The 14,147-nt window shown below is 44.2% G+C and overlaps 2 protein-coding genes across 8 annotated transcripts in view; one reads left to right on the top strand and one right to left on the bottom strand.

The window, feature by feature from the left end:
• The window catches only part of MRPS27 (mitochondrial ribosomal protein S27), a 103,887-nt gene extending 103,162 nt beyond the window's left edge, over nt 1-725 (bottom strand). For 3 of the 4 annotated variants that reach the window (XM_061393303.1, XM_061393304.1, XM_061393306.1), the window contains exon 1: nt 637-715. In XM_061393303.1, coding sequence (XP_061249287.1) covers nt 637-709 — 73 coding nt within the window. In that variant the 5' untranslated portion in view covers nt 710-715. Of the gene's footprint in view, nt 1-636 lie in introns of all 4 variants that reach the window. The other variant, XM_061393305.1, reaches the window with a different exon arrangement.
• The window catches only part of PTCD2 (pentatricopeptide repeat domain 2), a 302,620-nt gene that overhangs the window by 270,173 nt on the left and 18,300 nt on the right, over nt 1-14,147 (top strand). For 2 of the 4 annotated variants that reach the window (XM_061393308.1, XM_061393307.1), the window contains exons 1-4: nt 781-941; nt 2,345-2,437; nt 5,773-5,902; nt 10,402-10,519. The exons of 1 other annotated variant lie outside the window; for it this stretch is intronic. In XM_061393308.1, coding sequence (XP_061249292.1) covers nt 827-941; nt 2,345-2,437; nt 5,773-5,902; nt 10,402-10,519 — 456 coding nt within the window. In that variant the 5' untranslated portion in view covers nt 781-826. Of the gene's footprint in view, nt 1-780; nt 942-2,344; nt 2,438-5,772; nt 5,903-10,401; nt 10,520-14,147 lie in introns of those variants that run through there. One more of the 4 variants, XM_061393309.1, reaches the window with a different exon arrangement.

The following is a 14,147-nucleotide window of genomic DNA, read 5'->3' as shown; positions in this document are numbered from 1 at the left end:
CTGCTAGGTCGCTTCAGTCGTGTCCGACTCTGTGCGACCCCATAGACGGCAGCTCACTAGGCTCCTCCGTCCCTGGGATTCTCCAGGCAAGAACACTGGAGTGGGTTGCCATTTCCTTCTCCAATGCATGAAAGTGAAAAGTCAAAGTGAAGTCGCTCAGTCGTGTCCGACTCTTAGCGACCCCATGGACTGCAGCCCAGCAGGCGCCCCCGTCCATGGAATTTTCCAGGCAAGAATATTGGAGTGGGGTGCCATTGCGTTCTCCAGAACGTTTATAACACCCCTCTAAAGAAACAACAGCGAGAGAGAAAATTTTCACAGCCCCAGGGAAGGCGAAGGGGTCGGTCACATTTGGGCTTTTGAGGGGCAGCAAAAAGACCACCACCCGAACACATAAACGCGGAAATCATCCGCAGAAGTTCTCATACCAGAACTTGCTCTGCTCTTCACACCTCTGGATAAGAAAACACTATTTTAGGGAGGGAGATGGGTCAGAGACCTTATCTCCCCTTTCTGTGCTACCAAACACCTCCAGTGGTTTCTTCTTTCCTTAGAAGTCCATTACTCCTTTTACTCAAGGAACAGAGTTCTCAGGCGACCTAAAGAAGCAGCCCCAAGAAAGAAGCAGACACCAACCTGCCAGAGAGAGCTGAGGCAGCAACACATTCCGCGCCAGGAGGATCGCGCGCCGCACCATGGGGGCCGCCATCTTGGAGCATGCCAAAAGGAATGCTGGTCCGGGGGAGGCGGGCAGAGGAAGGGGCGGAGTCACGGTGCACGCTCCGCCCCCTCCCCTGTTCCCACAGATGGTGCGGCCCGGAACAGCATGGCGGCTACCTTGCGGCCCCCGAAGCAAGTCCTTCTGCTGCATGCGCTGCGAAGTTTGGTGTATCACTGGGTGGGAGGCTCTGGTTCTACCTGCTGCCTCTGCCCTCTCGGAGGTATTCGCGGCCTCGGGCCTTGAAGTAGGGGTTGGGTGAGACAGAATGGAGCTTTACACCTCAGTGGGCATCTCTTTGGAGAAATAACAGCGCTCCAGTCACTCCCTGGCCGACAGTAACCGAGCATGCCTTCCCCCTCTGCTCCTGGGTGCAGTGGTGGTCTCTGCCTGTCGTGGACGCCCCTGTGGCGGGGAATCAAAGGACAGCTGGGCTGGAGTCTTGACCTTGGGGCTGTAGTATTTCCTTGGATGGAGTTGTGCTGCTTCCCCGGAACACCCCGCTCCGCCTTGGGCCTACTGTTCTGTAGAGTCTGGGAGGGGAGGAGGTCTAAGACTATAGAGTCCAGCTCTAAATAACAATCTGAAAGACTCTGAGCAGCTTCATTTCCTTCCAGAATTATCCCTTAATATCTTTGTGGAAATGGTTAAATTTGACAATGCTGGCAAATGATAATAAAAGATTTAACAGTTTGTGTCAGGCTTTACTACATTTTACATACATTCTTTCCTTTTGTCATACCACCTAGTGATAGAACTACTGTTCTCTTCATTAAGGAAAGAGAGAAAGAAAGTGAAGTCGCTCAGTCGTGTCCGACCCTTTGTGACCCCATGGACTGTAGCCTACCAGGCTTCTCCGTCCATGGGATTTTCCAGGCAAGAGTACTGGAGCGGGTTGCCATTTCCTTTTCCAGAGGATCTTCCCGACCAAGGGATCGAACCCCGGTCTCCCGCATTGCGGGCAGCTGCTTTACCCTCTGAGCCACCAGGGAAGCCCTCATTAACAAAGGAGGATGCTAAGTAATTGCTGTAACCACTGCTCACCTTTATAGAAATAAGCAGCAATTTTTGTTGTTACACTGTTATTGTTGTACACAGAGTTCGTATAGTGGACGATTCTTTGGCCATGCTCCAGTTCATGCATAACCCAGCATTTTAAAGAAATAATGTTTCCCAAACTCTTCATTTCTGCTAAGTTGTGGTGAGTGAATCCTGATGTATCTAGTGGATACTGAAAGTTCAAATCTGAGAGATCACAGCTCCTCATTTCGAAAATGACAATACCGGGAATTCCAGTGGTCACACTATAGCTACTACTTCTATCCTATATGCTTCTACCTGTTTAAACCAAATCTAGATATACCTGTTTTGTTATCTGTCTTTTGGAGTCCAGATTCTTGTCCCCATACACAATCACTAGCTCCTTTCACACACACAGATAAGACTTGTGGAGGATTTGCATTCTCTGGTAGTTTGGAAATTTTTTTTCCCTATGAGGGTGACTGTTACAATTGTACCAGTCTAGTGAGGATCAGATCAGTTATTAGAAAGAGACGGTCAAACTCTACACATGTTATTTGCTAAGTATAAAATAGTCAAAATGATTTTACTTTCTCTGATTTTTAGCTAAAAGATACCTACTTACAGACAGTATTGTGAAATTAAAGGAGTTTCAACGTAAGAAGGTGGCTGTTGCATGTAATCTTCCTGGCACCAAAGGTAATCAAATCTATTTAATTCTTTCACTGATCTGTCATTCAGCTTTCCTCTGTCTTTATCCCTATGCAGTCTCTCTTTCAATGGCTTTGGATCTCAAAAGAAATTGAGATGATTTATTCTTAGTTCCTAGTCTGCCCCTGTGTGCACCTTTTATTTCACCATTCTCCTCTTAACCCTTCTCCCAGGACCCCAGAGAAATACTGAAACTAGCTCTGCATCCAGTCCTCTAGATCAGTGCCTCTCAGTTAGGCTCAAGGATGAGCAGCAAGTAAGGGAGGGATAGGAATGCCAAACCTGGGCCCCAAACGATTCGTCTGCACAGTAAAGTCGGAGCACTGCTCCACGACTGGCCTTCAGACTTTTGACGCCACCCTCAGTAAAAAATACAATTTGCCTTGCATCTCTAGTGCACACATACATATCTATAGATAAATCAAATGAAACAAAAATGTATGATGTATTTTCATGTTTTCCAGTCTGTGCTGAAAGAATCAGTAGTCTAAAACAGGTTTCTTTAAAAAAATTAGCAAAATACTGATAATTGCTGTGGCTGGGTGATGGACACATGGGAGGTGATTTCTCTCTACTTTTAGGTATGTTTGAAACTTTCTATGTAAAGAGCTAAAAACACTACCATCACCCCGGTCCTGTTCCCTTTCAGCATCTGAGAAATCTTGTTGCATTCATTTCCTCTTGTCCTGCACGTTGAGTTTTCCCCAGTAATTCGAATTCTTTTATAAACAGAGTAAGACCCCTCTCTTTTTAAATAACTCTTTTGTATGTTCTATTGACTTCTTCAGCTTTCCTCCTTCTCACTGTTGGATGTTGTGAGCACCTAATGAACACTTGCTTCCCATCTCTACAGTCCAGCCCTCCAGAAACCAGTCTTCCTTTACACCTCTGCTAACCATACTGTTATACAAAATCACCTACAGAACAAGAAGATAAAGAGTGACAGAGAATTGAGTCTCCACTTTAGGTAGACTCAACCTAGATTTGACTTTAGCCTTTTCTGCTTACCCCAAGTCGCCTGGAGCTCTGTAAAGTTTGCAGTTAGGGTTTCATGTCACAGTCTAGTTGTTACTCAGTTGTCATAGTCTTTCTAAGGCTGTGCTGTTCATATGTATGTTCTGAAAGGCAATTAGCATCATGAGTGCCACGCTACTCCACTCTCAAGTATTTACATATAAAATCCTGTCCACATTTCCTCATTATGAGGACCCACGGTGGTACTTTCTGTCTTACAGACCACATCATATACAAACATCCCCCTTCCCCCCAGGTTCCTAGCTCTTCCATAGTCGATCTCACCCTTTGTAGAATTCAGTGTAATTTCCTGTTAATCTAGTCACGTTCTCCCCTCACCACCTTTCCCCCGCAGTTCCATGCTGTGTCTCGTGCTGATTCCCACACCAGCGATGCCAAACTCCGTCAGCTCTGCCAACCCGACCCAGCCCCGTCCCTCCTCTGCCGCTTCTCTGCGTCCACCACACCTGGTCTCTTTCTGCTGCTTGATTTCTCTCTTCTTTCCTATTATGTTTATACTGTCACGTGTCACCTACTCTGTCAGTGTTTTCAGATACCTTTATGTAAATGTATCTTGTCTTTTCAGATAGATTCTAAGCTCTTTCACGGCAGGAACCATACCTTATCCTTCCCTGTGTCTCTCACACAAAGAAGGATACCTCTGAATATGAATATACAATAAGCACCTAAATCTTATTGTTTGTTTTAAAATACAAATTACATTTGCTGAAATTTTGGACATATTGAGAAGTACAAGATGTAAAGTCATCCTATTAAAATCTTTTTAGGTTGGAAATTTTTAGAAATATTTAATAGAATAAATCTTCGTGACGGAAGAATGAAGTAAGAATAATAACCTCTGTGATTTCTGGGTAGTTACTACATGCTGGGCTGTGTGCTAAGGGCTTTACTTTACTCGCATTATCTCAGGGTGACCCCATGAGGTCAGTATCATGATCTTCACTTTACACATGAATCAAGTCTCACTCACAAGCCTCCCCAAACCTCCCTATAGCATGCAAATGGCAAAGCCTAGATTTCAGCCCACACATGCGTACATGCTAAGTCACCTCAGTTGTGTCCGACTATTTGCGACCCCATGCACCCCACCAGCCTCCTCTGTCCATGGGATCCTCCAGGCAAGAATACTGGAGTGGCTTGCCATGCTCTCTTCCAGGGGATCTTCCCAACCCAGAGATCAAACCCATGTCTCTTATGTCTCCTGCATTGGCAGGTGGGTTATTTACCACTGGCGCTACCTGGGAGATTTCAGCCCATGTCTTCCCAGTTCTAAAACCTTTAGCCATTACAAGATCCTGCAAATAAAGATTGGAGAGTCTACTGCATTAACCCAAACCTAGGAGGCCTTTTTTTTCTAGTAAATCGAGAACAGTATCTACTTCAGCTTCCCAATTTTGTGTTTTAATGTATATCCCGCCATTCCTTCAGGCGGCATTCCTTCAGAGCTCTGCACCTTGGAGCAAATCCTGTAGACTTTTCTTGGCAGCTTCTGATAGTGAGAACAGCCCTGCCTTCTGGAAAGCAGATGCTTGCTTGGTGCCTGCCTCTCACCCCACTTTCTGCCAAGAATACAGTGCCTCCTAATGCCAAGAGACAGTGCTTCCTGTTGGTGTTTGTCTCCACAGTAGGTTCAGATACAGGACAAGGGACCACCTTGAAATGATTCGGTCACTAGAAGACGGTTTGCCGCTGTTAGAGGACAGGCTTGCCCTCTGCGTTATACAGTGCTGTGGCACACTTTCTAAGAACTGATGAGAGAGGGACCAGGAGGAATGAAACAGTGGTGAAGTTGAATCAAGAGGAAGAGATGCGAGGCATTCCTGAATCGTGAGTCCTCCACTGTGACTCCTCTTCACATTTTCCTTTCAGTTTTCCCGCTAGGTACCCTACCAACTGATGGTTTGGATATCTTGGTTCCTTTTTTTTTCCCCTCATGGGTCACTTTTGGATACAGCTTTCTGGACTAAGCCTCTTTGGACATTAGTTCTGAAACTGCATAAGCGTCACCCAGGTAGTGAAAAAGGCACATTCATGCACTCCTGCTCCCAAAGACTGTGCAGGGAGTCTGAGTGAGGCCTGGGCCTGTACCCTATGACACAGATGCGCTGCTTCACACACCATCTCTGATGCTCAAGACCAGCCAGTGATGGAGCTGCGTGGCCGTGAGCCCCGCTCAGTGGCCTCTGCAAGGTTCTGGGTTCCAGCCTCCCCTTCTCCCTGAGGTCAGACTCCTGAACAGTCCAAGTCAGCCCGAGTGATAGCCACCTCCACACTGTGCTCTCTTCCAGAAACCTATTTGAGAAACCTGGAAGAGAAACTGACCCAGAATAAGCTCATCCTGAAAGAGGAGTTGAGAACCCTGCTTCATTTGTGTACATCCCGGGACGACGTGGAGCTGGCTAAACATGTCATTTACAGGTGAGGCACTTCCTTAGAATACTGCCAGCCTTTTCTCTTCCCACTGTCTCCCTTTCCTGAGCAATCGTATACACCTGGAAGATTTCAGCTATCACCTCTACGCTGGCGACTTCCAGGTCTCTTGTCCAGGTGCCTGCCCTGAGCACCACATGTTTAAACTCATTCATTTAACAAAAACTTTTTAGGTTCCTACTACATGCCAGGTGCTGAAGATGGGAAAGCAGATAATTCACGCCCCAGGAGATCACCAGCCTCACTACTCACTGAGTCCACTCACATGTTCTCTAGTCTTCACGTTCCGTGTACACAGACCTCTTCTTGCTCTGTTTGTTCTTATACTGACCAGTCTTTCTTTCCCCTGATCTCATCTGCTCTCCTGGGTCCACTGCCTGGTGTCTCGCATCCCAGCCTTCCTCTCTCTGTCCCTATTACCTGTGTCTTAGTTCAGGCCTCACTCCTCTCACTTGGACACTTCAGTGGACTCCTGACTAGCCTCGCTACTCTGGGCTTGTGTTTCTTTACTGTCTCTGAGCTGTTATCAGACTTTCCCATGTCAGAAGGAACTCATGTGTAATCACAATCTGCTCTTAGGAAACCCAGCAAAGGTGTCTCCTGGGACCAGGATGTCACCAAACCAACAGGCTTTATTTCTAAAAATGATTCATTGCTTCTTTTCACCATTCTTTAAAGATACATTTCTATACATGGACCTGCACTTGTACTGTACAGAGAAAAATACGAGTTACTCGTATAGAGAATATGGAAGAATATACACCCTAAGTTAACCACAGTTCTTTGGAAATTATACACTATATATATTTTTTGTTTGTTTAAATGTGTACTTTTCTGATTTCTCAAACTTGTCTATAAGAGACATGAATTACACAAATTTCATTGAAAATTTGAAAAACACAAGAAATATACTACACATTCTGCGGTTTTGATTGTCTCATGCTGCATAACCAACCCCAACAGAACTTAATAACTTAAAATGACCACTTATTATTTCTCACAATCGAGTGAATGAGAAACTGCGCTGGCCTCAGCTGGGCGGCTCTCACAGTGTCGGCTGAAGTCCCCTGTGCACTGCAGTCAGCTGTAGTGGGCCGAGCTGGGAGGTCCAAGAAGCCTTCCTTGGCCCTTCTGACGCATCAGTGTCCCTACGCCTGCCCCCGCCCCGCCCTGGTAGTACCCGAGTCCAGCGGAGAGGCACTGGCACACAGCTGCAGGCCCGCAGAGCGGCCCAGCACTGGCACGTACTTTCGTTCCACCCCGTTCTCCTGCTCAGGGCAAGTTAGCCACCCCTGATTCATGCGGAAAGGGAAACAATTCTACCTGCGGATGGATGGAGCAGTATGCATGAGGAGTTGATGGCAGCCATCCTTGGGGCCTAACACATCCAAGAAACCACTGTTAATATTTTGATATGTCTTCCCACCAATTTTTTTTTTCATGCAAAGATTTTGCAGTTTTGGTAGGGTTTATTTTACATAGTTGTGGCTATTACTGTGTATATAACATGATATTTTGTTTTCTAGTTGGCATTGTAGCATAAATGTTTTTGCTTGTTAACACTCTAGGAATCATATTTTCATGACTATACACTAGTCCATTATAGATTAGCTATTTTAATTAACTGTGCCCCTACTGTTGAATGTCTAAATCATTTCTGATTTTTCACCAGGATAAATAGTGCTATGATGAGCAAACTCTATGTGCAAAACTTTGTTTTGGGGACCAGAAGACATGAACCTTTTAAAGCTTGTCGATACAAACTGCCAGATTATTTTCCAAAAGGGATTATGCTAATTCATAGTCACAGTGTATCTGCAAACCTACATCTGCTATTTCAGTTTCGTAAAGTTGAATCATTTGAGACCCTCTGGCTCCGTTTACTCTCAGTTTTCTTTTTACTAGCCAAAGCTATCAGATGTTTACAAGAGCAACAAAATAGGGTAACATTGTCAACACTCTTTCCACTCTTGTTTTTGGCGTAGTGTGTGACTCATAATCCCTTTATTGACGCTAGTAACTCTCTGCCCAGTTGCTGTCCTTTCCCTCTGTCTGTGGACAGCTGGATGAGTTGGGGGGTGTGGGGGTCCACGACCTCACCAACCTCTTTTCTTTCTTTCTGAGACAGGCTGCCCCTCGTTGGGGAAGAAGAGCAATGAGCTGGAACATGAGCTCCTTATTGAGCCAAAAACAAGGAGCCACTGAATCTCCTCCTGGTTTTGACCACGTGCTGTTTGGTTTATAGGGGATATTAGATCCTTGAACTTGAACCTCTCTTGTCAAGAGGAGGTGACATATTACCTCTGTGACTTTCTAGCACTTTCATTAGTGTGAATGCCATTTAAGTTGGGAAACTTTTCATTTTAGTTTTTTTTTTTTAATTTTATTTTATTTTTAAACTTTACAATATTGTATTAGTTTTGCCAAATATTGAAATGAATCCACCACAGGTATACCCGCGTTCCCCATCCTGAACCCTCCACCCTCCTTCCTCCCCTCCCCTTCATTTTAGTTTTGTTATTAATCTGATACACATCTCTCTTGAGACTATTTACTGAAATACATTGATTATTTAAAGATATTTTCTTCAGCATGCCTTAACATTTTATAAGAGGTAACGTATGTGGAAGACTTACTGTATGCCAGGCATATCATCTCATTTGAACCTCACAAAAACTCTTTGAGTCCTTTTCTTATCTCCATTTTACAGATGAGGAAATTGAGGTACAATGTGGTTAATTTGCTCATAGTGACACAGTAGGTAGAACAGCTGGGATGTGAAATGTTATTTTGGAATCAAGAGTCTAAAAGTCCTTAATCACTAACTATACTGCCTTTTGGGAGAAGGCAATGGCAACCCACTGCAGTACTCTTGCCTAGAAAATCTCACAGGCAGAGGAGCCTGGTAGGCTGCAGTCCATGGGGTCACTAAGAGTCGGACATGACTGAGCTACTTCACTTTCACTTTCCACTTTCATGCATTGGAGAAGGAAATGGCAACCCACTCCAGTGTTCTTGCCTGGAGAATCCCAGGGATGGGGGAGCCTGGTGGGCTGCCATCTATGGGGTCGTACAGAGTCGGACACGACTGAAGCGACTTAGCAGCAGTAGCAGCATACTGCCTTTTAATATTTATTTCTTCCTTCCTCTAGCTTTATTGAGGTTCAGATGACATATATGAATTACACATTTTTAAGGTATACAGCTTGATGTTTTAGTGTGCATTGGTGCTTAGTCGCTCAGTTGTGTCAGGCTCTTTGTGGCCCTGTAGATTGTAGCTTATCAGGCTCCTCTGTCCATGGGATTTTCCAGGTGAGAATACTGGAGTGGGTTGCCATTTCCTCCTCGAGGGGATCTTCCTGACCCAGGGATTGAACCCACATTTCCTGTGTCTCCTGCATTGCAGGTGGATTCTTTACCTGCTAAGCCATTGGGGAAGCCCCTGATGTTTTGATATGATAAGTTAATACATAACAACTGTACATGAAACAATGAGTATTTTTATAACTTATAATTGGATTATGAAATGTATCTTTAAAGGTACAGTCATCATTCTCTTTGGTAGCATATATGTTTAGAATGGACTATCCATAATGCTGTTATGACTTTCCTCAGTGATTTCAGCAGAAGGTTAAAAAATATCCTGTTTGTTAAAAATCAGAGCTTTTCCCCATGGTATCTGGGATTCAGTCACATAATGAATGAATCTTCCTAAAATCTGATTTACGTGTAATCATGAGTTACTTGTTTCGTCACCAGATTGTCTTCCCGGTGTCTAAAGCAGAAAGAGTTGGTTCTTGAAAGGAGAGCTATGTGAGCAACTTTCAGTTCTGCAGTTCTAACTGGCAGACTGGCTACTTGTAGAAATCCCAGGCCACATACATATAAAACATCACTGTCTTTGAAATTAGCCATTTTCTAAAACTAAAATTTCAAAGCTGCATTTAATTTGTTTGGCTAGGTGATTATAGTTCACATATAACTTTCCCTGAGTCAAGAAAAAAGGAGAGATAGGTCTAGATTTAAAATTGCATCTATTGGTTACTGCCGTCCTATATGGGGGTAAAGCCAGATGTGAGGGGGATGGAGCATCACCCCACTCCTTTCCTTGTTCCTCTCCAGGAGCACAGAAAGAGACGGTGCCATCCTGATGGGTTTACAGATGTAAGACCCCTGCTAGTCCCTGACATACGCTCACACTCAGTCCTAGCAGGTTGCTGGTAAATTTGGGAGGATGATTACAATCTGTATTTTACTTCTTTTAACTTCGAGTATGTGGTGGGACTCTAACGAACCTTGTCTGATTATTTAAATGCCTAATATGCTTTCCAGGATTTTCTGGTCATCTTTAATTCTGCGCTTTCCCCTCCAGACTGTGAGAGCACTGCATTCTTTGCTGTGTCCCCAGCACCTAGCAGAGTGCGTGCCGTAGTTTGGCCTTTTCTCCAGTCCCACCATTTGGCTCACTGAATTATTTTGATTACCAGGTACCATGCAGAGAACAGGAACATCACTTTGGGAGAGTACAAGTTTGGACCGCTTTTCGTGAGGTTGTGCTATGAGCTGGATCTTGAGGACTCTGCAGTGGAGCTCATCAAAGACCAGGTTACTGTCTCCCAGTGGCTGTCCCTGCCACCGTGATTTCCTTGTGCTGAGGAGGGGGTGTTTTCAGTGATGTTAGGAAGGGCAGCTCTTCTGTACACATTATTCCTGGGTTAGATTTTCAGAGAAAGGCTACTAGGTTGAGGGAACGAGCTCTTCCCTGCGTTTTTAAGGTGTCCTTGGAGTCACTGCCTATGGAGAGGCATAGGTTTCTTTGTCCAGAGGTGAGAACAGGTGTGGAAGAGGTGCAGGTACAGATTACAAGGTATCTCCCTCCTTGGATGTATGTCCACTGGGGACCAACATTCCCTCCTTTGAGGAGCGTTCAGTTGGGACAGTTTGAGGCGGCTGCCTTTTCCATTCTTCCCCTGTGCTTCTCTCCTGTTTTTGTATTTTCACTTCTGGCTGAAGGCTATGTTGACAAGTGGTTTTCTGTTTTCAGAATTTCTGCTTTCACATAATCTGATTTTCTTTTCCTAAAAGCAAAAGTAACAGTAATTATTTTTGTAATTATGCACTGAATATTTACCCTGTCCTCATTATGGTGCTTAAGCAATCTACATATTTCATTTCGTCTTCCACAATTACCCTGACCAGGTCAGTTCAGTTCAGTTTAGTCGCTCAGTCGTGTCCGACTCTTTGTGACCCCATGAATCGCAGCACGCCAGGCCTCCCTATCCATCACCAACTCCCGGAGTTCACTCAGACTCACGTCCATCGAGTCAGTGATGCCATTCAGCCATCTCATCCTCTGTCATCCCCTTCTCCTCCTGCCCCCAATCCCTCCCAGCATCAGAGTCTTTTCCAATGAGTCAGCTCTTTGCATGAGGTGGCCAAAGTTCTGGAGTTTCAGCTTTAGCATCATTCCTTCCAAAGAAATCCCAGGGCTGATCTCCTTCAGAAGGGACTGGTTGGATCTCCTTGCAGTCCAAGGGACTCTCAAGAGTCTTCTCCAAACCACAGTTCAAAAGCATCAATTCTTCAGCACTCAGCCTTCTTCACAGTCCAACTCTCACATCATGACCACAGGAAAAACCATAGCCTTGACTAGACGGACCTTTGTTGGCAAAGTAATGTCTCTGCTTTTGAATATGCTATCTAGGTTGGTCATAACTTTCCTTCCAAGGATTAAGCGTCTTTTAATTTCATGGTTGCAGTCACCATCTGCAGTGATTTTGGAGCCCCCAAAAATAAAGTCTGACACTGTTTCCACTGTTTCCCCATCTATTTCCCATGAAGTGATGGCACTGGATGCCATGATCTTCGTTTTCTGAATGTTGAGCTTTAAGCCAACTTTTTCACTCTCCATTTCCACTTTCATCAAGAGGCTTTTTAGTTCCTCTTCACTTTCTGCCATAAGGGTGGTGTCATCTGCATATCTGAGGTTATTGATATTTCTCCCGGCAATCTTGATTCCAGCTTGTGTTTCTTCCAGCTCAGCGTTGCTCATGATGTACTCTGCATAGAAGTTAAATAAGCAGGGTGACAATATACAGCCTTGACTGTACTCCTTTTCCTATTTGGAACCAGTCTGTTGTTCCATGTCCAGTTCTAACTGTTGCTTCCTGACCTGCATCCAGATTTCTCAAGAGGCAGGTCAGGTGGTCTGGTATTCCCATCTCTTTCAGAATTTTCCACAGTTTATTGTAATCCACACAGTCAAAGGCTTTGGCATAGTCAATAAAGCAGAAATAGATGTTCTTCTGGAACTCTCTTGCTTTTTCCATGTTCCAGCGGATGTTGGCAATTTGATCTCTGATTCCTCTGCCTTTTCTAAAACCAGCTTGAACATCAGGAAGTTCACGGTTCACATATTGCTGAAGCCTGGCTTGGCTGTAGGAAGTATTATTATTTCTTTTTTATATGAACTCAGAGATATTATAAATGTATCCATGGTCAGAAACATTTATTAAATTAGGGGACTAGGGCTGGCCTCCTGGGACATTTTAATAATTTTAGGAATCTCTATGACTAGGTTGTCCTTTTGCCTCTCACTTTTTTTCATATAAAGTTGCTATCCATGGAGGAATGTTAACTCTTAGCTTGTCTCTAAGGTATTAAAAGGTATTAAAAAGATGACCATAATATATTACTAAGCTGAGAAGAGGTGGCTTCAGAACAGTATGGATTAGTTTGAACCTATTTTTTCCTAAAAGGATAAATATACATACCATATTTACATTATAGTGTATATGTTTTAAAATTTTAGATGGATATACATTAAACTGTTTTCGGGGGAAGAATTAGATGAAATCCTCACTTTTTACTTTATATATTTTATATTATTTGACTTTTATAATAAGCATATGTTACTGTTGTTATTAAAATTAAAGCAAAGTTTCACTGTAATAAATCAGAGCCATGAGTATAACAATGAAACCAAAAGAAAATGGGAGTAAAGTGTTTTTTTTTTTAACCTACCTGCTGCTGCTGCTAAGTCGCTTCAGTCATGTCTGATTCTGTGTGACCCCATAGACGGCAGCCCACCAGGCTCCCCCGTCCCTGGGATTCTCCAGGCAAGAACACCAGAGTGGGTTGCCATTTCCTTCTCCAGCGCACAAAAGCGAAAAGTGAAAGTGAAGTCGCTCAGTCGTGTCTGGCTCTTAGAGACCCCATGGACTGCAGCCCACCAGGCTCCTCTGCCCATGGGATTTTCCAGGCAAGAGTATTGGAGTGGGGTGCCATTGCCTTCTCCTAAGCTTCCTAGAGCAGTAGAATTAACTGAATCTGAGTCACATGCCATAAAGCCTAATCCTGCTTCCACCTGCCTTATGTTCTCCGCCCAGAACCCTGCAGTGCTGCCAGGGAGGTAGCCACGACCCACAGGTACCCATGTACACAGAGCCCTTGGACTGTGGGTAGTTCAGACATACATGTGCTGCAGTATAAAGTACATGTTGGATTTTAAATCCATTATGACATAAAATGGAGAATGACATAAAAAGGAGAATGGAAAGTATCTCACTAATAATGTTTTGTATTGATTACATGTTGCAGTTTTGGATTTAGTGGGTTAAATAACATTATTAAATCTGATTTCATATCTTTATTTTTACTTTTTTAAATGAAAGTACTTGAAAATTTAGAGTCACATACATGGCTCACACTTGAGACTTGCTTTCTCCGTATGGACAGGGCTGCTCTGGTGACTTCCCACCCCACTTATCATAGAACTCAGAGCCCTGACCATGTCCTCAGGGGCCCTTCGTGGTATTTCAGGTCCTGCCCCTCTCCGCCTTGCTCACTGCACTCTGGACCTTCTGTTCTTTCTCAGACATGTCAGGCCCATGGCCTCAGCCTGGAATGCTCTATATAGCATCACTTCATTGAGGTCTCCTTGTCTCAGAGAGCCTTCCCTGACCACTTCTCATCTTTTCTGTCCCTTATCCTGTTCCATTGTTCTTCATGGCCTCTACTGATAACCTGGAATTTTATTTTTAATTTTTTGCTTGTTTTATTCACTTGTTCATTGTCTCCTCTCCCAGGATGTAAGCCCCCGTAGACAATAAGCCCTCCTAGAGTTTAGGGCAGGGTCTTTTTCTTGTCCATCATTTCTTTAGTCTCAGTGCCTAGAATAGGGTCTGGCTAATTGGTTCTCAAAAAATAACAGACTGGCACAGGACATTTAATG

This window comes from Bos javanicus, chromosome 20 (assembly GCF_032452875.1).
Source record: "Bos javanicus breed banteng chromosome 20, ARS-OSU_banteng_1.0, whole genome shotgun sequence".
NCBI classification, from domain to species: domain Eukaryota; kingdom Metazoa; phylum Chordata; class Mammalia; order Artiodactyla; family Bovidae; genus Bos; species Bos javanicus.
The sequence above is the reverse complement of the archived record's forward strand: the minus strand, read 5'-3'. Positions and strand labels throughout refer to the sequence as shown.